We start from the raw sequence: 23,830 nt of genomic DNA on the forward strand, positions 1-23,830 counted from the left end.
ATACTAATAATATTTTTTTTGATTTGGTACGATTGGAAAGAAAGCATAAACAATAAGAAAACTTATAATATTTTCTCAAAGTTGCATGATTTTTTACAAGCATTCAAGCCATTCATTGATCCTCACACTGATTTTGGACATTAAAGATGACGTTCTGTACAATTCTGTTGCAAAATATTAATCAGAAACAGGATCAGAATAATTTTCGTCATATTTCAAATTTCCCGGGAATTCCCGGGATTTCCCGGGAAATTTGTTGAAAATTTCCCGTTTCCCGGGAATTTTGTAACCCCGGGAAATTGGACGCTCTAAATCTCATTTTCAATAACATTTTTTTTGCCATTCAGTCGTGAAACTACGTTCTTTTCCTGTCATTCTCGAGTGACAAAACGGCCTACTTTTCTCTACCAAAAATAACAGAATGGAAAATCAATAGCATTCAATACCAGTGCTTGACTTTTTGAAGCAAGTTGAATTTTTAGTGCTGAAAAGTATATTTTTACAGCACTAAAAATTCAACTTTTCAGAACTAGTTTCAAAAAGTCAAGACTCAAGCTGAAAAAGTTTTTTTATGCAAGTTGTAGTTTCTGTTAGATTATTTTTCAATTTCGGGGAAACCTGGAAATATTTGAAAAATCCAGGAATTGGACAATTCCAGGAAAATCCAGGGAATCGAGCAAAAAAAATGATTATTTTAAGAATTAAAATTTTCATCGAAAACTTGTATACTTGATAGAAATCTATTGAAAACACATTGTTCAACGTTTATTTAGGTATTTTAAATCAAAATAGTGACATGTTGCTTATTTCGAATTTTGGGATCATAGAGGAAACAAATATTTTCATAACCCGAGCAGACGGAAATAACTTGGGAATAACATTTTTTGTTATTTGAAAATACTAGGCCAATAACATTTTATGTTATTTATAACAAGATTTGTTATTTGCCGTTATGATTTTTTTGTTATTGGATTGTTATTGTAAGAACAGACTAATAACATTTTGCGTTATTCTTCGAACAAATCTTTGTTATTCTTTTTTGTTATTTTAACAACTAATCCGATCATCCCAATAACAGTTGGAGTTATTCTTCCATAACAAAAAATGTTATTCCCAAGTTGTTTTGACTATCAACCAATATCAAACCAATAACAAATTTGGTTATGATAACATAAACTGTTATTAGGCTCTTATGCAAAAATGGATTTTTCAAGAATATTCCATAACATTTTTTGTTATTTTAACAGTATTTGTTATTGAAATGGCATGAATTTTGTTATTACCGTCTGCCCGGGAAATTTAAACATATTTAAGAAAAAAAATTGGTAGGAGCAACACAACCAAAAAAACTTAATTGCAGATTTCAAGCTAACCTTAAAGAACTTGACGTTACATACATAAATATAGTTATGCTTCTGTCAAAAAATTGCAAAATATCAAGCAATATATGAAAATATTCCAATTCTAAACATTTTCTGTCTTTGTCAAACTTGCCAAAAGTCTCTATGTGCTCTGTTTGCTTAAAAATACTAAATCAACTATAATTAACTGATTTTAAATAGTTTACAATTTATTGCACAATTTTTTTCATCAAAAATTTATATTTTCTATAAATTAATGCCCCCTTTAATTTTGGGTGAGAAACGATAAAAAAATGGTATGAAAAATTACAAAACTTTTAACTCTTAAAACAATAACCTAATGTCAAGCAAAACCAAACATTTAGAAGTTTATGTTTAATAAAATAGCTCAACGACAAATAATCTGTGAATCCAAAACTAAACATTTTTCTTGGTGAAAACCCGAACAGCCGGTAATAACTACATTCATGCCATTTCAATAACAAATACTGTTAAAATAACATAAAGTGTTATGGAATATTCTTGAAAAATCTATTTTACATAAGAGTTCAATAACAGTTTATGTTATCATAACGAAATTTGTTATCGGTCTGATATTGATTGAAAGCTAGAACAACTTGGGAATAACATCTTTTGTTATGGAAGAATACCTCCAACTGTTATTGGGATGATCGGATTTGTTGTTAAAATAACAAAAAATAATAACAAAAATTTGTTCGAAGAATAACTTGAAATGTGATTGGTCAGTTATTACAATAACAATCCAATAACAAAAAAATCATAACGGCGAATAACAAATCTTGTTATAAATAACATATAATGTTATTGGCCTAGTATTTTCAAATAACAAAAAATGTTATTCCCAAGTTATTTCCGTCTGTTCGGGAATCACATTACCTAATGTATTTTTTTTTTCAATTAGGGTCGTTGCAAATATTTTTCAAAGCTTATGTCCCCCCCCCCCCCTCCACAAAACACATTTTTTCGAAAAACTTCAAAATGTTAATGAAAATTTTAGTTTAATCAACTGAATACCAGTTAAAATGCATTTACCCGCGTTTATAATCATGTTCAACATTTTTGAACTCCTTTGAAACTTTTTAAATTTTCATGAAGTACCAATGTACAGTCCCACGATTTTTTTTTTGCGAAAAAATAAATTCCGTCAATACCTCGATATTTACAAAACTTCTAATTGGAGAGCAACTATACGCCTGTAAAATGCATTTTAAAACATAATCTTAAAAAAAATAATATAAAAGAAATTGTTATTTTTGATCATTTAAACACGATTAGGTTTGATTCACTGGTTAGAAAAACAAACCCTTCTGTTGTTGATTTGTAACTAGACATTTTGTAATTTGACTTTTTTCCGTTCGACCTTGGCAATTGTTCACGCTCCGTGCAAAACAGATTTTTTTTGAGGACAATTGTCAACGAGGGGAGAGTGGGGGGGGGGGGTTGATATTTATTTTTTTTGTTTTATTTTGAAATGAATGTAGAAACAATGGAACATATCAACGTTCATTGTTTTTTTTTTCTTTTTTGACACATTTTTTATAGGAATATTTCTTTTCAAAAACATCATTTCAACACTGTTTTTTCGAACAGCTTGATGATTAAATATTAAAACAAAGCTTCACTTACTATTCTATACACTTTTTCAAACCAAAGATCCTATTCATAAAACCAATCTCCACAACTCGGCGAAAACAAATTGACCGCAAAGTCCTCACCCCATTCCCGGGGTCATAACGTTTCCCAAATATTTACAACCAATTTAAATAATCTAACGCTTTTTTGGTTCGATTTTTTTCTCTCATGAAAGCGTTTTATTTTTGTTATTCATCATCCTCGACTGAGCACCTACGAGCTACGCCCAAATACATTCACGAGAATTGGACATTTGCAAAAGATAAAAAAGAAAAAAAAGATCCAACAAAAATAACAACGCCAGCAAGATGTTGAAAGATCACTGGCTGCTGCTGCCCATCGTAAGTCATACAAACTGACGCTTTTTATGACCTGTTTCCATAACATCTTAACCCTGTGTTGACTTTTGCTTTCTACAACATGTTGGGTTTTGAAAAGATTTTTGATGTTTTTGTTGATCTTTTCAAATTTATTTGTTAAATTTTTTTTTTTTGCTCGATTTTAGAATTTAACATTTAAAGGGTTACCAAATCGAGCCGAAAAACCACACCCCTGCCCGAATATCCAAGTCCGGCGAACAATTCCTTGGGACACACCAGTGCAGTGTTGTGGAAAGGTTGAGGCTGTTTTTTTTTACGACGATGACGACGTTTTGGGTGTCGGCGAACAACTTTGATGTCTTTTTGTGTATTCTACTCCCGTCGACTGGCCATCGTCGTCGGTCAAGTTGGACGGTGAGTGAGGGAAGTTTGAAGACTTTTTTTTTGTTGGCTTCATCACTTTTGGAACCTAACCTGCAAATTGTTTGCTCGCAAAACATCGGCGATTATGGGAAGGTGCCCCGAGTGGGTATGAAAGAACAAAAAAAAATCTTTCTAAAAAACACATTTTGTTTCAAATAAGAACATAATTTGTAAATTTAACAGCGACTTAACTAACACAATTTGTTATTTTTGAAATTTATTTTAAAATTTCGAACACTTTAATCAGCTTTTAATTTAATAAGAAAGGATTCGATCAAAACAAACAAACCGTAACAAATTTTATTTCCATTACACAGTTATCGTCTGCTCGGGTCAGTACCACCTTCGGGCCGTATGATAATATATGGGCGACTATAATTTACAGAAGGCGTTTCGGTGTCAATTGGTCGTGGATGGAATTTCGTGGTGATTTGTGAGGTCCCACCTCGTCATGTCGTCGTCGTCGTTTTTGGACGGTTGCTTTGATTGAACCAAGACAATGACGACTTCTTCCGAATGGCATTTGAATGTTTCGGGGGAGGGAACTGGAGGTGGTGGGGCACGTGTCCTAAAAGCAGACTTTTTTTAATGGTTTCCAGTGAAGATTGGATGGGACGGAATTTCAAATGAATGTTCTTCTTTGAATGGCAAATGACACACATTGTGAGAGTTTAGGATTTTCTTGGAAATTAATGGGTGAAGGCTGAGATTGAGAAAGGAGGAGTTGATAGATGGTTAACAATTTTATGTAGGAATTATAAAATATACTGTTTTGTGACCCAGCATTCTTGCTTTCAGATATTTTTTTATACTTTCTCATAATTTTGCTGCCGGCCACCGGGAATATTTGTGAAATTTCTATTAAGTTTAAATGAAACAACTTGTGTTCAAATTACGAAAGGTCATCGCACCAATCATTGTTCCAGCAAACCAAACTTTAACCAAAACAGTCGATTATGCAGCGCGGAACAAATGTTTTTCCCCACCTCGGAAACAAACAACTAACGTTCAGCGGGTTGGAAAATTGAAACAAAAACGCCTCGGCTATTCGTTTTTGTTTTTCGTTCCACAAGCTTAAGCATTTCCCCCAAACCCTCCTCCTTACCGCCCACCTTTTCGTGGCTGTTAACTTTACTCGACTTTGGTATGCAACGGATAATCTTCTTCAATCTCACCTCAACTTGGCTGACCGCGGTGACTTTGGTAGCAAGACTTAGGGGTTTTGCAGAAGAGAAAAAAAACCGTAAAATAAACTTGTAATTAATATTTTGTAGTCACTGCACTACAAACTCGACCCGGCTCATCAAGTTTTGCGCACGGAAAGCGGGCGGTGAAAAACTCAAAGTGTTTTTCCACTCTCGTCCAATTAGTAGTCTCGAAACGCTACCAACTTTTCAACCATTTCAGCGAACATCTTGTAAGCGAAACGTTGAATGGTTTGTTTGAGGCACTGTGGGTGAAAGTTGGAGCGAAATTGGACAACATTGTTTTTTTTTAATTATTTTCTCCAGACCTTTTGAAAAACAACCTTTTTAAATAATGAAACTTAAAATTGACGAGCTTTCATCACCAACCTAGAAAACTAAATTTTGACCAAATTTAATCCCACTATCAACCTCCTACGACTTCAACCGTCTAGGGGGGCGCGTTGAAGATTGTTGCTCATTTACTTTCGGTCGACGGGCCGTAGCAAATGACCGCGTGCTTGGTTTCGCACCCCGAGGAGAGGCAGCCGTAATGGAAAACTCGAGGAAAATGGGTTGGAAAAACAAACACGGCTGGGAACATTGCCAACGTCGCCGGCACCGCCGCTTTGATATCACAGAGAAATTGAAAATAAAAATGAGCTGTGAACGAACGGAGGTTCGGGGATTGGACACGCTAGAAGCTTTGTATTTAAAAATTGCAATTGAATTATTTGCATTTTTTTGCATTTTTTTGCAATTTTTTGCATTTTTTGCAATTTTAGCAATTTATGCAATTCTTGCAATTTTTGCATTTTTTGCAATTTTTGAATTTTTTGCAATTTTTGCAATTTTTGCAATTTTTGCAATTTTTGCAATTTTTGCAATTTTTGCAATTTTTGCAATTTTTGCAATTTTTGCAATTTTTGCAATTTTTGCATTTTTTGCTATTTTGTTATTTTGCTATTTATGCTATTTTTGCTATTTCGGCTATTTTGGATATTTGTACTATTTTTGCTTTTTTTTTGCTATTTTGTTATTTTGCTATTTTTGCTATTTCGGCTATTTTGGATATTTGTACTATTTTTGCTTTTTTTTGCTATTTTTGCTATTTTGTTATTTTGCTATTTTCGCTATTTTTGCTATTTCGGCTATTTTGGATATTTGTTCTATTTTTGCTTTTTTTGCTATTTTTTCTATTTTTGCTATTTTTGCTATTTTTGCTATTTTTGCTATTTTTGCTATTTTTGCTATTTTTGCTATTTTTGCTATTTTTGCTATTTTTGATATTTTTACTATTTTTGCTATTTTTGTTTTTTTTTGCAATTTTTTCTATTTTTGCTATTTTTGATATTTTTGCTATTTTTGATATTTTTTGCTATTTTTTTCTATTTTTGCTATTTTTTTATTCTTTTATTTTTGCTATTTTAGCTTTTTTTTTGCTATTTTTTGCTATTTTGGCTTTTTTGCTATTTTTGCTATTTTTGCTATTTTTGCTATTTTTGCTATTTTTGCTATTTTTGCTATTTTTGCTATTTTTGCTATTTTTGCTATTTTTGCTATTTTTGCTATTTTTGCTATTTTTGCTATTTTTGCTATTTTTGCTATTTTTGCTATTTTTGCTATTTTTGCTATTTTTGCTATTTTTGCTATTTTTGCTATTTTTGCTATTTTTGCTATTTTTGCTATTTTTGCTATTTTTGCTATTTTTGCTATTTTTGCTATTTTTGCTATTTTTGCTATTTTTGCTATTTTTGTTTTTTTTGCTATTTTTGCTATTTTTGCTATTTTTGCTATTTTTGCTATTTTTGCAATTTTTGCTATTTTTGCTATTTTTACTATTTTTGCTATTTTTGCTATTTTTGCTATTTTGCTATTTTTGTAATTTTTGTTTTTTTTTGCAAGTTTTGCTATTTTCTTGCTATTTTTGCTAGTTTTGCTATGTTTTAGCTATTTTTTTGCTATTTTTGCTATTTTTTGCAATTTTGCAATTTTTATTTTTACTATTGTTTTCATTTTTGCTTCTTATGCTATTTTAGCATTTTTTGCTATTTTTTGAAATTTCTGCTTTTTTTGTAATTTTAGTTTTTTTTTTTGCATTTTTTAAATATTAATATTTTTGCTTTTTCTTTCTATTTTTTGCTTTTTTTGCCATTTCTTGCTATTTTTGCTATTTTTGCTAATTTTGCTGTTTTGCTATTTTTGCTATTTTTCTATTTTTGCTATTTTTGCTATCTTTGCTATTTTTGCTAGTTTTACTACTTTTGCTTTTTTGGCTATTTTGACTATTTTTGCATTTTTTTTTTGCTTTTTTCACAATTTTCACAATTTTTCCTTTTTTTGATATTTTTTTTTCTTTTTTTGTTACTTTTGCTTTTTTTTACTATTTTAGTAATTTTTGCTTTTTTTGCAATTTTTGCTTTTTTTGTTATTTTTTCTTTTTTTTTGCTTTTTAAGCTATTTTTGCAACTTTTTGCTATTTTTGCTTTTTTTGCTTTTTTTGCTGTATTTTGCTTTTCTTGCTATTTTTTGCAATTTAGGTATTTTTGCTTTTTTTGCTTTTTTTTGCTATTTTTGGTATTTTGCTATTTTGCTATTTTGCTATTTTTGCTATTTTTGCTATTTTTGCTATTTTTGCTTTTTTCCTTTTTTTTTTTGCTATTTTTGCTATTTTTGCAAACAAAAATTTGGTATTTTTGCTATTTTTGCTATTTTTGCAAGTTTTTACTGTATTTGCTATTTTCGCTTTTGTGCCAGTTTAGCTTTTTTTGCTATTTTTGGTTATTTTTGACATTTTTTCTATTTTTGCTAAGTCTCAATAAATTTACTTTCAGTGCACAGTCCTACTAATTAAATGCCTTCTTCTAAACCACAATAACACTAAACAGCCTATTCGACCTGATTTGATACAGACATTGAGAACACCACAAACAACTAAACAAGAATCTGTCTTACGTGACCTCTGTCTTTGTATCGTCTTTGTACAAAATTCAGCCCTCATCGGCAAAGACGATACAGTTGTTGGTTATCTTGGTCGTCGTCATCGTCGTCATCATCGTCGTCGTCTTCGGTAGACACTGCCAAGTGTGTGCAAATATTGACACATATTTATGATTATTTTGTTAAAACCAGAGAATGTAAACAGTCCTCTTCGTTTGAATAAATATAGAGCTGTGAGTAAGTGTGTCTTGGTTTTGTATGTGTGCCCTGGAGAAATGCAAATATCTGTTCTCTTGCATCATGACACCGGCCAGTCTAATGGGGCAAGTGGTCTGTTTCATTTTGAGTTCAGGACTTTATAGTCCAAGGTTCAAGCATAAGCACCCTTGTTAAGTGCGTAATTGTACATTTTTTTATTAATTGAAATTATGTTAAAATATTTTACGATGTGCTGATTGTCAAACCCTGGTAGGACCCCATACCCTTTGGCAGTTGAAGAAGTCCCTTAACACATCCCCAGAAGCTCCATGTCTGGAAAGCAAACGTTCAACATGAGACGACACACTCCATCGTGCCCCTGTCTTGTAACTATTCCCACAAGTACAAGCCCCAAAGCTGTCATGACTGTGAAATAATATCTCAGCTGAACTCTAGGAACCGATGGGGACCTGTGTGTCTGTCAAGTGTTGAGATGTCTAGGAGGGTGGAAAGGGGAAGGAGCTAAGCTGCCATGTCTTACTTTGCATATTCTATTTACCGTTTTCGTTGTAATTACTGCTCTCTGCTTCACGGCGCTCACCCGCACTTTAGTAACACGACTCTCGGATACAATTCATCAGCGGTAAGCCAACGTGTCAAGTGCTGTGGCAGAGGTGTTACTGAGAGGTAGGTGTGTAGAAAGCAATGCTGTTCGGCTCCTGAAATTTTTTTAAGTCCACAAAGAAGTGTTTCTGGGGACCTTAATCTCCATGCTTCCACATAAGTCGTCTTAAAAAGTAAATACAAAATCGCCAGTTTTACTTAGAGACTTGATTTCTTCTACAGTAATTCTCAAGAATGTTTACTACATCGTGATGTTCTTGGTTTTTTGAATTTCGTTGAAATTAAGCTGTTTAGGCAAAACTGCAAGAGACCATATTTCCTCTTAAAACGCAAATAGGTTCAACGTTGATTACCGTTATTTCTGGTGTGTACCGTATCGATTGCACATGTCATAATTTCCGATAACAGCAACGCCTAACTCGCCCGCGTTATCTTTCTGCAGCAGTCATCTCCCGCCAACTCACAAGTATGATTTCCCCCTCACTCTGGTGGCCCAGATAACGCCAGAAGTTTATTTTTGTAACGCCACAAAATACGTAATATTTGCGCCGGCTTACACTCCAGCTTTGTTGACCGAGCAATTCGTCGACTGTCGTCATATAAATGGCAACGAATGGCGTCAAGTGGTTGAACTTACTCACTCAATCCCCCTCCCACTGCTCGGTGTGTTAGATAAACAAACTATTGGCACTTTGCTTATCTTTCAATGTAGGTTGAAAGGTGTACTATTGGCGTATCGAACGATACCGGCTGTAACGCCGCATAGAACTTCTCAAGCCAAATTTCACGCAAAGTACCACCCTAGAGCGCCCACTTGAACTGCGTGTGCATGGCTGGCCACAGTTGATTATTCATCACATCGTCATTACGCGAGTAGATTCTCAACAACCGCCGCCGTCGCCGCTCTCCTTCTTCTGACGCCAGCCGACCCCGGCAGCTTGTGGTGGTGCCGTATATGTAAATTACTTAATTGTCAACATCGTCGTTGCCACCACGCCGCGTCAGTTGGTCGCAAGGCAAGAGTGTTTGAGCTGCTGAGTAGTAGTACTACTACGGTAAGGAGTTGGGAAGAAGGAGGTGAAATCTGAGACATTTGTCCAAATTTACACAAATGTTATTTATAATAAGTAATCCAACAATGATGTTGTTTTCCTCATCTAAGCTCGGTTTATGTATATGAACTTCTTTTTTAACCCTCTACTGCCCACATTTTTTTCGAATATTTTTATTTTTCCCGGGTTAACTTCTCTTATTTTATGTTTTCCTTGTTTTATTTTTAGTATTTTAATTTGCATCTATCTTGTTTAGTTTATGTTTGTTTTTGGTAGTATTTTTCCTTCCAATTTTTTTCATTTTTTTATAGTTACTTTTTCAATTTTTTGCTTGTTTTTCACATTTTCTAAATTTTCTAAAATTTTAAGAGTTCTTCTTTCCAATGCTTTTGAAATTTCAAAAATTGGTTGAAAAATGTATTTTTGGCAATTTTTAAAATCGAAGCCCGTCTAAAGGCGGGATTGGGTTGTAGAGGGTTAAGTTAACAAATTATTCAATGTTCAGAGCAAATCAAATGAAATGCATTTTTTTATTTGAGAGAAAATTTGAACATTCATTCCATAGTCTCCATATGGATTAGCCAGTTGTTTTATACAAAAATGCTTTGAAAATATTCGAAAAAGTTTTATTCAAAATTTAATAACTTTTGAAGCCAAAGTTATGCACTGTTAAAAAAAATATAATTGTTTTAAATGAAAAATCGGAGTTCCAATTGAAATTGTTTCCTGTTATTATCAACTATACATTAGCATTTTCAAAGGTTATTTAAGGCTCTGGCCATTTGGCGGCCATGTTTGTTCTAGAAAAACATTCAAATTATGATTCAGAATGTTTCAATCAAAAAAAGATTTTCTTTGTGTTGTTCGACAAGCATTTTACATATCTGGAGTTTTATTTGAAAAGGACCAATAAACCAAATTCTCAATTTTTGCTTTTTGGGTGTTTTTTAATACCCCTGACTCAAGGCGGTTCTAAAAACACCCAAAAAGCAAAAACTGGAAAATTGGTTTATTGGACCTTTTCAAAAAAACCTCCTATTTTTTCATTTCAATTTACTATTTCTGGACCCTGCATTCAGAACCATCATTGACAGTCATTGGCCCAAAAGTGAAGGACACCATTTACCACCTTAAAGGGTGCTCCACGACTTTGACAGTGGGAAATCAACATTTTTTTACAAATCAATGCTTAAAAATTACAACATTAAAAAGAGCCTAACATTTCAAAAGGGCACAAAACTTTTGTAAACAATAGTGTATCCCTTCACTCAAATGACAGTTTGCATAAGGTAAGAAAGGGATACACTGGAAAGCACGAAATAATTTATTTGATTAAATAATACTTTCATTCTCTGTACAAACAATCTGTCTAACATTTTTTAAGTATAATTTCAGAATAAATTAAAAGATTTAGACTTGGTTTATTCAAGATGCAAAAATTTTTTTTTTTATCTTCAAAATCAGGCATTTCAACTTGAAAAACATGAATCTAGTTTTATTATTTACAACTTGGAAAACTTGAATCTAGTTTTATCATTTTTCTGTTATTTTTATGCCAATAACTGAATAATTTTTTAAACTATTTTTAAGTTTTCTGATCTGATCTTGAATAAATTTTCTTTTCTTTAATGATTTAATATTGTTATTACCTTATGATTTGAAATTTTAAAAAGTCGCTGACGTCGACTGTTAAATTTGATTTTGATTTGGAATTGACAAAAAGAAAATAGATAAAATAGAAGCAAATCAGAAAAAAAACTTTTGAGCAATATTAGTCAAAATATTTAATCATTTTCATTGAACAAGATCAAATTTGCATAGAAATGCCTATTCAAAGTCAGTTTCAAACATTCCACTATAAATCTTTGTAAAAATATTATTTGGTAGATAATGTTATGTTAAAAAAAAACTTACGTGGCTATATTGGAAAAGCAAATAATGAAAAAAAAAAGTTTAAGCCATTTCATCCCAATGCTGTCAGTTTTTTAAACTTTTGACAAAGAACTTTGTCCTAAGGTTTCTATACGTGGTGTCAATCCAAAATTTTCGCGAAGCGAAAACGTTACGTGACGAATTCCCCTCTCGGCAAATTTCCCCTCTTTTTGGTGCACGCTGGTTGGATGAACGAACGTTTCCCAATCAGTCAATAGAGAGACGTGAGATTGATGTATCTAAAATCACCCCCACTCCACCTCATAATTTTCGGATCGTCGACGAGCCAACAAAACTCGGCTCGGTCGGTCCCGAAAATTCATTCTATTGCTGGACGTCGACGAGAAAACATCAGAAGCAGATGGCCTGGTGGCCCGGTAGCAGACGGCCTGGAGGTCTGGGAGCAGATGGCTTGGAGGCAAGGACCAGCTAAGACATGGCAGTCGCGGGAGTCGATCATTGGAACTGGCCACCACCTGGACTGGAGTGGCCGGAGGCCCCAGGGATGTTCCGATGGGGGGACATTTTCCGGACCGTAAGAAGTGGGACAATATGGGTATCAAACTTTATGGTTTTTGATACTGGATATGAAATTTGACATTTCGGCAGTAGTGGCCACAATCCGGAGTGGCCGGAGGTCCCGCGGATGTTCCGATGGGGGGACATTTGCCGGACCGTAAGAGTTGGGGCAATATGGGTATAAAACTTTATGGTTTTTTATATTGGATATGAAATTTAACATTTCGGCAGTAGTGGCCACAATCCGGAGTGGCCAGAGGCCCCGGGGATGTTCCGATGGGGGGACATTTGTCGGACCGTAAGAGTATGGGCAATATGGGTATCAAACTTTATGGTTTTTGATAATGGACATAAAAAGTTGCATTTGGCCATTATCTGAAATTAAGCAGTTAAAATATATTGCTTATTAGGCAGGAAGTAATAAATAGATTACTGCGATGCACATTTTTTTGTGCCACTGCGAAAATCTGTTTCTGGAAATTTAGAATAACTATCTCGTAATCATTAAGAGCCCTGTAAAGGGTAGCTTTTAATGTCTGTTGTTCAAATTTCCTTTACTGCCGCCGATTGCTTGCAACAGCCCTGCAAAAACATTCCCGCATCTTGGTAACTTTCGAGTGGTGAAGGAAAGTAAATTGATTTCACTTCGATTTCTATTTCAGCTCCACTTGCAATTTCCGTCCCCTTAGTTCGATAGGACGGTTATTATAAGGGCGAAATTTGGACCGGACATTCTGATCGAAAATTTTAACAATCATCTTGCAAAGTTCTTTGTCATACTGGTCATGTGTAACATAACCACCTGCACCTTTTTTTTCTCATTTTCTGAAAGTCATTTTGGGCAAAATTTCCTTTAAAAAATCTTGAATTTCTATTTTTTCGTGTTTTTTTATCATACAGATTTTCAAATAATGAACTAGTTAGATTTTTTTTCGAATTTCATTCTTCAATGAACAGATTTCATTTAATTTTAAATGAATTTTTTTTAAAGTAAGTCGATTTTTTACAAAAATTGCGGCATTCTTTTTTTTCTTATTTTAAATTTCATAGATTTAAACAGTTCTTCTTAACGATTCATTTTGATAACAAATCATTAGTTGATAGTGATTTTTTGGCGAGTTTTTTGAAATTAAATCACGTTTCTTGGCGGGGTTGGTAAAAGGTAAAAGGGTTTATTTTTCACAAAAAAAATATTTTCTGTTTTTTTACTCTGTTTCTGATTTCATTTAATCGTTTAACAAATTTCATCCTCTTTCCAAAATCAAACAACATTGAAAATTTTAGAATCATTACCAACATTTGAAATGGAAGATTAAATGACTTTCTTTTGTCTTAATTATCCAATCCAAAAAAAGAACAAAGCTTCAACATTAATTTAAAAAAAATACAAAGATTGAAATGTTGCTTTTATACTTCTGAGAAGTTTTCTACTGAATAGTTTTTTTTTATAAATTTTAATTTTTGTATTTTTTTTTTCCGGCTGAAACTTGTTTTTTGCCTTCGGTATTATTGGACCGATTTGTCTTCAGCAAAGTTGTAGGTATGGACAAGGACTATACTGAAAAAAATGATACATCGTAAAATTTTTTTGGGGATTTTTAATTTCACTTTTTGTTACTTAACCTTGATTTGCAAAAAAACTCTATTTTTTATTATTTTTTGTATGTTTTAGGGGACATCAAATGCCAACTATTCGAAAATTTCCAAAATTGTGCAAAAAAATCTTTGACCGAGTTATAAATTTTTGAATCGATACAGATTTTTACAAAAAAAAAATAATCGAAATATTGGTCGCAAAAATTTGTCAACTTCGGGCCGTAATATTGGATGTTTGGCACTTTTGAAATGTTAGTCTTTATTTGAAAATTTATTTATAATTCGATTTTTAAAATTTATAAATATTTCGAATTTTTGAAAACATTCATAACTCGTTCAAAGATTTTTGCACAATTTAGAAATTTCTGAAAAGTTGGCATGTGATGCCTAAAAAAATGTATCGAAAAATAAAAAAAGTGTTTTTTTATAAACCAAGTTTAAGTGACAAAAAGTGAATTTTTTTCAGTGTAGTCCTTATCCATACCTACAACTTTACCTAAGACACCAAATCGATCAAAAAATACCTTCAAAAGATAAAGATTTTTGAATTTTCATACATCATTTTTGTATGGGCCGCTGCCAAATTTGTATGGAAAATTAAATTGACAAACTAATTATGCAAAATGGCTTTTTTGGGCATACCGAAAGCAACATAAAAATTTCAGCCGGATTAAAAAATACAAAAATTAAAATTAAAAAAAAATCGTTTTCGTAGAGAATTGCTCAAAAATTAAATAATTGTTTCTTTACCTCTACACTACTGCTTTTTACATAATCATGATACTCAGCTCAGTTGAAACTCTTGTTTGTTATGTTTCGCTTCCTTCATACAGGCTCAAGCACATAGCAGTGGTTGCGATTTAAATTAATTTATGAACTGAAATTACGAGCTGTTGTACACATCCATTCGGGATGAAACAATTTCGGTTTGGAGCAAGGGCAACAGAGATGATGATGACTTATGACCGCAAATGTTTTACTGAATTTTACCAAACTAAAATATTATAAAATTCTAAATAAATTTAACAATTTGATAGAACCATGTAAAGTAAATTGCCATGCCAGGGCTCCTCAGACAACAATATGACATCCGCTGTTTGCTGTTATCACTTCAAACAGTGTTAATTAGCCTATTCCACCACAGAGATAAGACAATTCTAAAAACAGTCTTCGTGTCTAGACCGGCCCGTGGATGATTTTGATTGAGTCATTAAAATTTGATTGATTACGGTTCGAAGTCGATTAGAAAGTGAAAGAAAATTCTAACTGATTCAATTTGAGTAATTGTTAACCCTAATTTTGTAACAAGATTTTGACGAATTTCTAGAATATTCAACATTTCTAATCGTCTAGAAGTCGTGGTTTATAAAACTTCAACGCTATTTTTATCGAACTTTTTCCTATCATACGCCATCATCGCATCTCCAATGTATTTTTTCATGTATTCCCATCTTGTCAAACATCGCGATAACAAAGTCACGCTCGAGAACATTCGTCATCGGCCGTGCAGCGAGCGGCAGCAGGCACTTCCAAGTCAAGTGATTCGTGTAAATTGAGTTTTTCGCGATAGGACGTTTTTTCCTCTTTTTGTCCGATTTTTTTTCTCTCGCGCTCCCCATCAAACAATCAAAAGTGGCGTTGTCGCGATTATCAGCGATAATTAATCACGGGTCGCACTCGGCAGCGATTATGTCAGCAAGCAAATTGGTTTGATGTTCAACAACACTCTGCAAGAGTCAATTGATCATTGTTCGCTTGCGGGTTCTTCAGGTCGTTCGATGAGGTTGATAAGATCTGAGGAAATAAAAAAAAAATCAACGACTTTTGATTGCTTTGTGACGCGGTCACGAGATTGTGAAATTGTGATTTATAAAAAATTGCACAAATTTGATCGCTTTGATCAATTCTAGCTTACTTTAAACCCCATCAAATTGTGCTTTAATCGCAAGGCGAGAAGATTGGTTTCGGGATAATTAGGACGGAAAACGAGATTTATTACTCTCCCCAGAGGGGACGACCGACCGAACCGGCGAAGTGCACTTTTAATGAGGTTTAATTTTGCTGCTTAATAATAGTCATCGGTAGCCATCGGGCGAGGACGCACCAGCATCAGCAGCGAGCAGAGCAGAGTAGTGCAGTGGAAATGCAATTTGAACACTTCGAGATCACCCTTATCCGGTCCTCGGGAGGCTTGAGTTGTTTCTTGGATTCGTAATTATCGTTAATTTTGCTGCCATTTACGGGCGTGAGTGCGCGATCTGAGCCATGAGTTTGATTTAAACAGTTTATTTCTACATACAAGCTATTTTCAAGTTTAAACAATCATTTCTGACATATTCACAGTTTCAACAAAAGTTTGAGATTTTTTACCCTCTACTGTTCAGGTTTTTATCGGGGATGATTTTTTACCCTTGTCAAGTAATTTGTAGCAACTTTTGACCTTCGAAAAATATTACTTATCTTGTTTTTTTTAGGTTTTATTATTGTGTGTGCCTTTAGAGCAACTCTCTACGAAATCGGCCGATTTCGACCATTTTATTTTTTGTATTTTTTGATTTGACTCAAACTTTGTGGGGGCCTTCCCTATAGCCAAAGAAGCAATTTTGTGTCATTGGTTCACCCATACAAGTCTCCATACAATTTTGGCATCTGTCCATACAAAAATGGTACGTAAATATTCAAACAGCTGTAACTTTTGAGTGAATTTTCTGATCAATTTGGTGTCTTCGGCAAAGTTGTAGGTATTGTTGAGGACTATTGAGAAAAATAGGTACACGGAAAAATAAAATTGCAGATTTTTTAATCAACTTTTTTTCCACAAAAACTCAATTTCCCAAAATATATTATTATTTTCGTGATTATTTGATATGTTTTAGGGGACAAAAACCCGCTGTGTCATGTTTCAGTTTGATTGTCATAATTTCCATAGAGATATTTTAAAACTGAAAAATGGTGCAACAAAACAAAATTATCCATTTCGTAAAATTTCTAAATGAAAAAAAACTTGGATTGATGTCTAAAAATGTACAAAAAGACACAAAATTTAAAATTTCTTTAAGTTTTAACTGTGTTTGCTTAAAATTAACGAGGGTCGCGTACAAAAGTACCAGAAAAATCATAACCAAATTGAAAAAAATGGTTTACATTTGAACTTTAAAAGTATTTTTACAATCTGTGGTCCGAAAGAAAAAAAATTGCAAAAAGTCCAAAAGGGCTCTACATGATTTTAAATACAAAAATAAACGTTATAATAGTAGTTTATGCAACAAGTTGCAAAAAGAGGATTTTTTCAGCACGAGTCGTACATTTATCCAACGAGGTTCACCGAGTTGGATAAATACGACGAGTGCTGAAAAAAACAAGTTTTGCAACGAGTTCCATACAACATTTTTTGCAATTTCGAAAAACACCCATTGAATGAAATTTTAAGTCGAATTTTCATGTATTTTGTCAATAAATCGTTTAAATCAAAAAAATGTTGAAAAGTATTACTTTTCGAAACAAGTGCTGAAAAGTTCAACTTTTCAGCACCCATTTCAGTGCTGAAAAGTAGAACTTTTCAGCATTTATTTTGAAAAGTGTTGCTATTCGATTCTGTTATTTTTGGTACAGAAAAGTAGGCTATTTCGTCGTTCAAGAATGACAGGAAAAGTAAGTAGTTTCACGACGGAATTGCAAAAATGTATTTTTAATAGTTTAAAATCAATTATGGGTCATTCCATCTGAAGCGGAACAGCACTTGAAAATTACCATCTCCGATTCTGCCCAAACTTGGCAGAGCTGTTGAGACTATCAAAACATGCAAAAATCCCTAATTTCATCCAAATCGGACCACCCCTCCCATTTTTGTACCCTCCCAAAAAATCGACTTTTTGGCGATTTTTGAGCGAAACCCCTATCTTCAAACGGCGATAACTCAGGAACCACAAATCTTAGAGGGTCGGTCTTAGACTCAATTTTGAAGGAAATTGGACGTAGAATCCATTTCTGTGATCAAAATTTAGATTAAAATATGTTTTCTACCTGTATTGCGCAATTGAAAACTTTTAATGGCCATATCTCAAAACAGCCCTATTTATTTTTTTAAATTTGACCTCACCATCGTATTCCCCGTCTGATTTTACATAAGAATCATTTATCGACAGAAAGGAATATGTTTCGTTCCAGAGATATCGAATTTTAAAGTTTTGAGTATTTGAGATTACCTAAATTAGCTACACTCGCCGCCTCTGCTAGAAGCACTAAGTCGTGCTGATGAATAATTACTACCTGGTGTTCTGTAAGATGAATTATTTTTTATAATTTTATACGATTTTGAGATAATCAATACCTTGAACAATCTATTTTTTGTTTAAGGAATATTTATTGGGTATTTTTCAATGCACTGATCTTCGTGATCTCAGTGTCATTAAACCATATTAAGTAAAATTTAAACTTTGAATATTTATTTGCAAATGCTACAGAGTTTTTACAATACAATTTTCAAAAAAATTCTATCATTTTTATATTTTTCCTTATTCCTCATTTCTTCCCACTTTATCAATTTTATTTCTTTTATTTAAAGTGAGAACAAATGTAGAGCTGGCTGTGGTAGATGAAATAACTCTCATGGGGTCTAGAGCTATTGCCATGTGCGGTAGCGAAATAGTGCCATTCAGCAAAAACCCCAAAATCTGCCTTACGGTTTGAAAGGTTGATCATATTAAACCGATTTTTATATTGTGAGCCAGTTTCATCTGAATAATTGATGATTTTTTTCAATTCTGCTACATGTGGACAGCAGCTTTATCGTCTTTCAAAATTTCTAAATGATTGACAAACAAAAAAAAGATTATTGTTCGGACGGTGTCGAAATCAACACAACTGAAGTTGATCTTAATCAGATAATAAATCAGATTAATCTTTATGATTTACTTACATTTTTCAGTTTTATACTTTCCAGAAATTCTCCTCCTTAATCATGCTTCACGAGAGTTTTATTCATGTTAATTCATAATTTTTAACACGATAATGTATCGTACACTTTTTCTCAAGTGTTACTTACAAGATCAGTTGCAATTTCCAGCTAGCTCTGCGGGAATTCCATTCTTGGGCTATCCATTGGGCTAGCACACAAATTCACTGTATACTATTTTTTAATTTAAGATTATACAGCAGTTTTCTACAATGGTGTTCATTCAATATTTGCCTATTTTGCTAATGATTATTTGGGATGAAATCGTATTTTAATAAAAGCAGGTAGCAGTTATTGATCAGCACGACTTAGTGCTTCTAGCAGAGGCGACGAGTGTAGCTAATTTAGGTAATCTCAAATACTCAAAACTTTAAAATTCGATATCTCTGGAACGAAACATATTCCTTTCTGTCGATAAGTGATTCTTATGTAAAATCGGACGGGGAATACGATGGTGAGGTCAAATTCAAAAAATAAATAGGGCTGTTTTGAGATACGGCCATTTAAAGTTTTCAATTGCACAATACAGGTAGAAAACATATTTTAATCTAAATTTTGATCACAGAAATGGATTCTACGTCCAATTTCCTTCAAAATTGAGTCTAAGACCGACCCTCTAAGATTTGTGGTTCCTGAGTTATCGCCGTTTGAAGATAGGGGTTTCGCTCAAAAATCGCCAAAAAGTCGATTTTTTGGGAGGGTACAGAAATGGAGGGGGTGGTCCGATTTGGATGAAATTCGGGATTTTTGCATGTTTTGATAGTCTCAACAGCTCTGCCAAATTTGAGCAGAATCGGAGATGGTAATTTTCAAATTTGCATTTTTTCTTGCACACTTCAGGTGGAATAACCCTTATACAAGTTTTATCAATCAATCAAAATGCCCCCTCATTTTTGGGATTTTTTGAAGAAGGAGACAAAAACATGAAATAAAATTTGCAATGGCCTTATTCTAACGCTTGACTTGCTTTAACAAATTATTTGGTTGGAAATCGATATTTTTAAACCGAGGTAACTTTGATAGTCACTTTTTTTAGATTTCAGCCTAAAAGTATGAAAATTGTATTGATTACGTCAAATAAAGTAACTTTTAATGCATCATATGGAAAAAAATAATAAAATAATCCACCTTGAGGTGGTTGGTGCCCTCCAATCATTCACACATTGAACACTTAAGTGCTCATAACTTTTGATAGGATTGTCAGATCTTAGATGTTTTGAGCTCGTTAGAAAGATCTTCTAAATATCTTTCTAAAAATGTCGATTATACTTAAAAACCACCGTTTTTACAATCTTCTGAACCTTTGTCAAAATCGTTTTTTAGCAAAACTTTACGAGTACTTTACTAAACTTTATAATTTCCAATAGGTACTTATGGGACCTTAAGACGAATCAAATTGGATCCTAAAACGGTTAAAATCGGTTCAGCCAGTGCTGAGTTTTCAGTTGAAGCCGTTTCGACATCGTTTTGCTATCTTGTCGCACCCGCCAATTTCGACGTTCCGAGAAAAACGCGTTTTTATGTTTGACCTTGAATAAACAAAAACGATAGCACGCAATGTAAACAATAACAAACACGTTTTGTACTGAAGTCCCGAATTATAATTACAACTGTTTACGGTAGTCTTACTTGTACTTGCGTCAAACGCGTTCTGACCTGAAATCCTTTTGGCCAGTTGTCGCACATACATCAATTTTCAGGGAGTGACAAGATTGAAACAACTTTCATATGTAAAGCGGCAAAAATGCACGGAGTTTTTCGTTGAATATCTCAGGATTGATATCGAACTTTTGGGATCTGTTAAGGTCAAAAGGTGAGGCATTGTGAGCTGCACAAAATGGCGTTCTTAACATAAATTGGCCCAAAATGCACGTACGACAAGTTAGCACGACGGCGACGGTTTGATGGCCGTTACAAAAACCTGTTTATTTCCTTGTTTAGTGATTTGTATATCCTCAAAAAGTGTTTTTTTTTTTCTAAAATTAGAATCTCTATGCTGAAGTTACAGCAGCACAAATGATTAAGCCAAACACTAATTGTTAATTTCTCATTCTCCACAAGATTTAAAGAACGTTTACCTTACTTAACAATATTAAACTTAATTTTAAATACTGTTCCGAATTAACTTGACAAATGTTTAAGTCATAATTTTTATGAACCTACCGCTGCGGACGGATGTCTCGTTGGCGCCGGATACATTTCTGCGCGCGTTGATTCTTTCTCTAGATTAGTCCTCCTTCCCGGAGCTCTTCTCTCTCTGCTTGGTGACGACGCTTCTGCTGCACTTCTCACCTTCCTTTACTGCTCCTCTTCTTGATCTTCTTCTTCTTCTCTTCTTCGACCAAGGTTCACCAGCCTCTCACACTTGATTGAATTTCTGATGTGTTTTTCCTTCCTCGCGATTCTCTTCTTTTCTTCGCAGACGACCACCGAGAAAAGTCGGCGGCTTCCAGCAAAGAGATCGCTTCTTCAACTTCTCTTTCTTCTTCTCGATTACACGGCGCGCCCTTGTTGCTCTCACGCAATCGAAACCGGATTCACATCACAGCTCTGCATTATCGATCTTAGCGAGAGAGGGGAAGAAAAACCCCGAAGCAAATTGAAAGATAATTTCTGCACCGCTCTCTCCTCCTCCTCCCTATTTTGACTTTCTTTTCCTTCTCTGATCTTCGTCGCGCTTTTATTGCGATTAATTACTTTTTATTGGATGCGATCACGCTTACACACACACTTACACGCGGATTTGTGTGCGAGCACCACACTAAATTGCACCATGATGAACGGGGAACAGAGTGGAGAAAAAACACAATCAATCAATTTATCAATCAGCGATTTTTTTTATTTCCTTTTTTGCTTCGTGAAACCGTTAAATTTTTTATTAATGCTTAAATTCAACTTCTTTTCTTTTTTCTTCCTTCCCCATCAGCTTGTTTTCTCATTGTGCCAGCATTGATTATTACTTATTAGCACTTTCAAACTTGTGCTTTGCACTGTTTTGCTCTTGTTTGCTTCTTCGCCTACTTTGTTTTCTTCAGCGCCACGGCGCGCGCAAAATTTTATTTGGTTTCAACAATAACTTCAATTTCAGCTTCTTCCACTTCTTTTTCTCACCCGACTTTGTCGTCGTGCCGACGAGCAAAACTGCGCTTGAAACACGAATTGAATTTTCCTCTCTCTCCTTCTCACCTCCTCCTCGCTTTCCGTTCAACCCTTTCGACGCTTCCTTCGCTCTTCCTTTTCGCACACTCTTCTTTTCTTCGCGTGAATTTTGTTATTTCTGCTCACCGCGCTGCTACTGCGATCACTTTTTCTTCTTCATTCTTTACGACAAGATCACCCTCATTCCTCTCTCCCCACTTAACTCGATCTTCCTCTCCCCTTTCCACGCTAATCTTTCCCGCTCTCACTTCCCCTCTCTTCCTGCTTCTTGTGACGCTGGCGCTGCGCCTTTACGCGATTGTATGCTAATTGGTGACTTCGGCAGCCACCTTGAACATTGTTTTCGCTCTTCCTCTTCTCCTCTGTCTTCGTCGGCGAACTTTGCCGAAGAGCAAAAAGTGGTTCGCGAAGTGGCGCAAATTAGCCGTTAATCTTCTTGGCGACCACCACCGCCGTGCGTTAATAGCGCGGCTAGTGATAGTGAAATTAATTCTTTATTATGATTTTTTTTTCTTCGCTCTATCCATCCGTTGCCAATAGCGAGGGTGATTAGGAGGAAAAGGTGTCAGCAAGTGTGTAATTAATTACGATGAACACAGAAATACGCACGTACACACTCACACACAATCACTGGTTGGTCTGATTACCGCCGCGCTGGAGGCTGGTTTTGATTAGTTGGTGTTGATGCGGAGACTGATTGGTTGTGCGTAGAAGGATGCCAATTGGTTCGATTTTAGGTTCAGATGATGTTGCGAGGTCTGAAAATGAAGTAACGGTGGTTTATTAGCACAAATCGCAATAAAAATGTTTTAATTCACGAATGCGAGAACCACGAAGGAATATATTCACGTTTATAGTGCAAATGCACCATAAGGCTTTCTAGTCAGAAATTTACCAACACATTCAAAGTATGTTTACATGACAGCTCGACGTTTGTTTGCATCAGGTTTCCTATCTCTTTTTAGCAAAAAAAAAATTGTCAGGCGACTTCTAGCTGGTTTTTTTTGACTGACTGCCCGATATTAGTCTCCAACATACTTCACAGGGCTGTGACAGCTACAGCTCGATCATTGTTTGCATCAGGACACTGTGACGAGGAGTTCGTCATTTTTAAGTTAAATTATATTTTTTTCACTGGGCCTAGAAAGCCTCATACTCATGAATAAATTTCTTCGTGGTTCTCATATTCGTGAACTTAATTCATGATTACGAGAATTGATTTTTTTCTGTGAATGGTTAAATCGTCGTCGTCATGCTAACTTGTCGTATGTGCACTATGGGTTAAATTGAGTTAAGAACGCCATTTTGAGCGGCTCACAATGCCTCATCTTTTGACCTTCACAGATCCCCAAAATTCTAAACATTTGTATTTATAACTCGGGACTCCAGCACCCAACTTCAACCAAACTTCGGGACAATGCACAGAATGGTCAGCACAACAAAACATGTTTGTTATTGTTAACATTGCGCGCTCTCGTTTTTGTTTATTCAAGGTCAAACATAAAAACGCGTTTTTCTCGGAACGTCAAAATGGCTGGTGCGACAAGATAGCACGACGACGTCGAAATTGAAAAATCTTTTTTTTTTGAGAGATTTTTTGTTTGATTTGGAGTTTTCTAGAGATCCTTAATAGGGAGACTGGTCGAAGTGAATTTGACGTACCCAAACAGACACGAGTTTGACGTATCCAAACGAGCATTTGCCTTTACGCCCAGCAAAACTTATCAGTGTTGCCAAGCTCAAAACATACGTTGCCAGATCGATTTAGCCAGCTTAGACCAGTCTCCCTATTTAGGGTCTCTAGAGTTTTCGACAAAGTAGTAAAACATTGAACACGATTTTTTTTGCTGGATTTTTAATTAAATGTTTTGATATGGGACCATCCATAAACCACGTGGACACTTTTTTGGAAATC

At 34.4% G+C, this 23,830-nt stretch overlaps 1 protein-coding gene across 14 annotated transcripts in view; it reads right to left on the reverse strand.

Moving 5' to 3' along the window:
• The window catches only part of LOC6043265 (protein groucho), a 384,958-nt gene that overhangs the window by 346,147 nt on the left and 14,981 nt on the right, over positions 1-23,830 (reverse strand). For 9 of the 14 annotated variants that reach the window (XM_038265213.1, XM_038265227.1, XM_038265224.1 and 6 more), the window contains exon 2: positions 20,920-22,673. In XM_038265213.1, coding sequence (XP_038121141.1) covers positions 20,920-20,955 — 36 coding nt within the window. In that variant the 5' untranslated portion in view covers positions 20,956-22,673. The remainder of the gene's footprint in view (positions 1-20,919; positions 22,674-23,830) is intronic. The other 5 variants (XM_038265218.1, XM_038265217.1, XM_038265216.1 and 2 more) reach the window with 4 other exon arrangements.

Source organism: Culex quinquefasciatus, chromosome 3 (assembly GCF_015732765.1).
Source record: "Culex quinquefasciatus strain JHB chromosome 3, VPISU_Cqui_1.0_pri_paternal, whole genome shotgun sequence".
In the NCBI taxonomy this organism is placed as follows: Eukaryota; Metazoa; Arthropoda; class Insecta; order Diptera; family Culicidae; genus Culex; species Culex quinquefasciatus.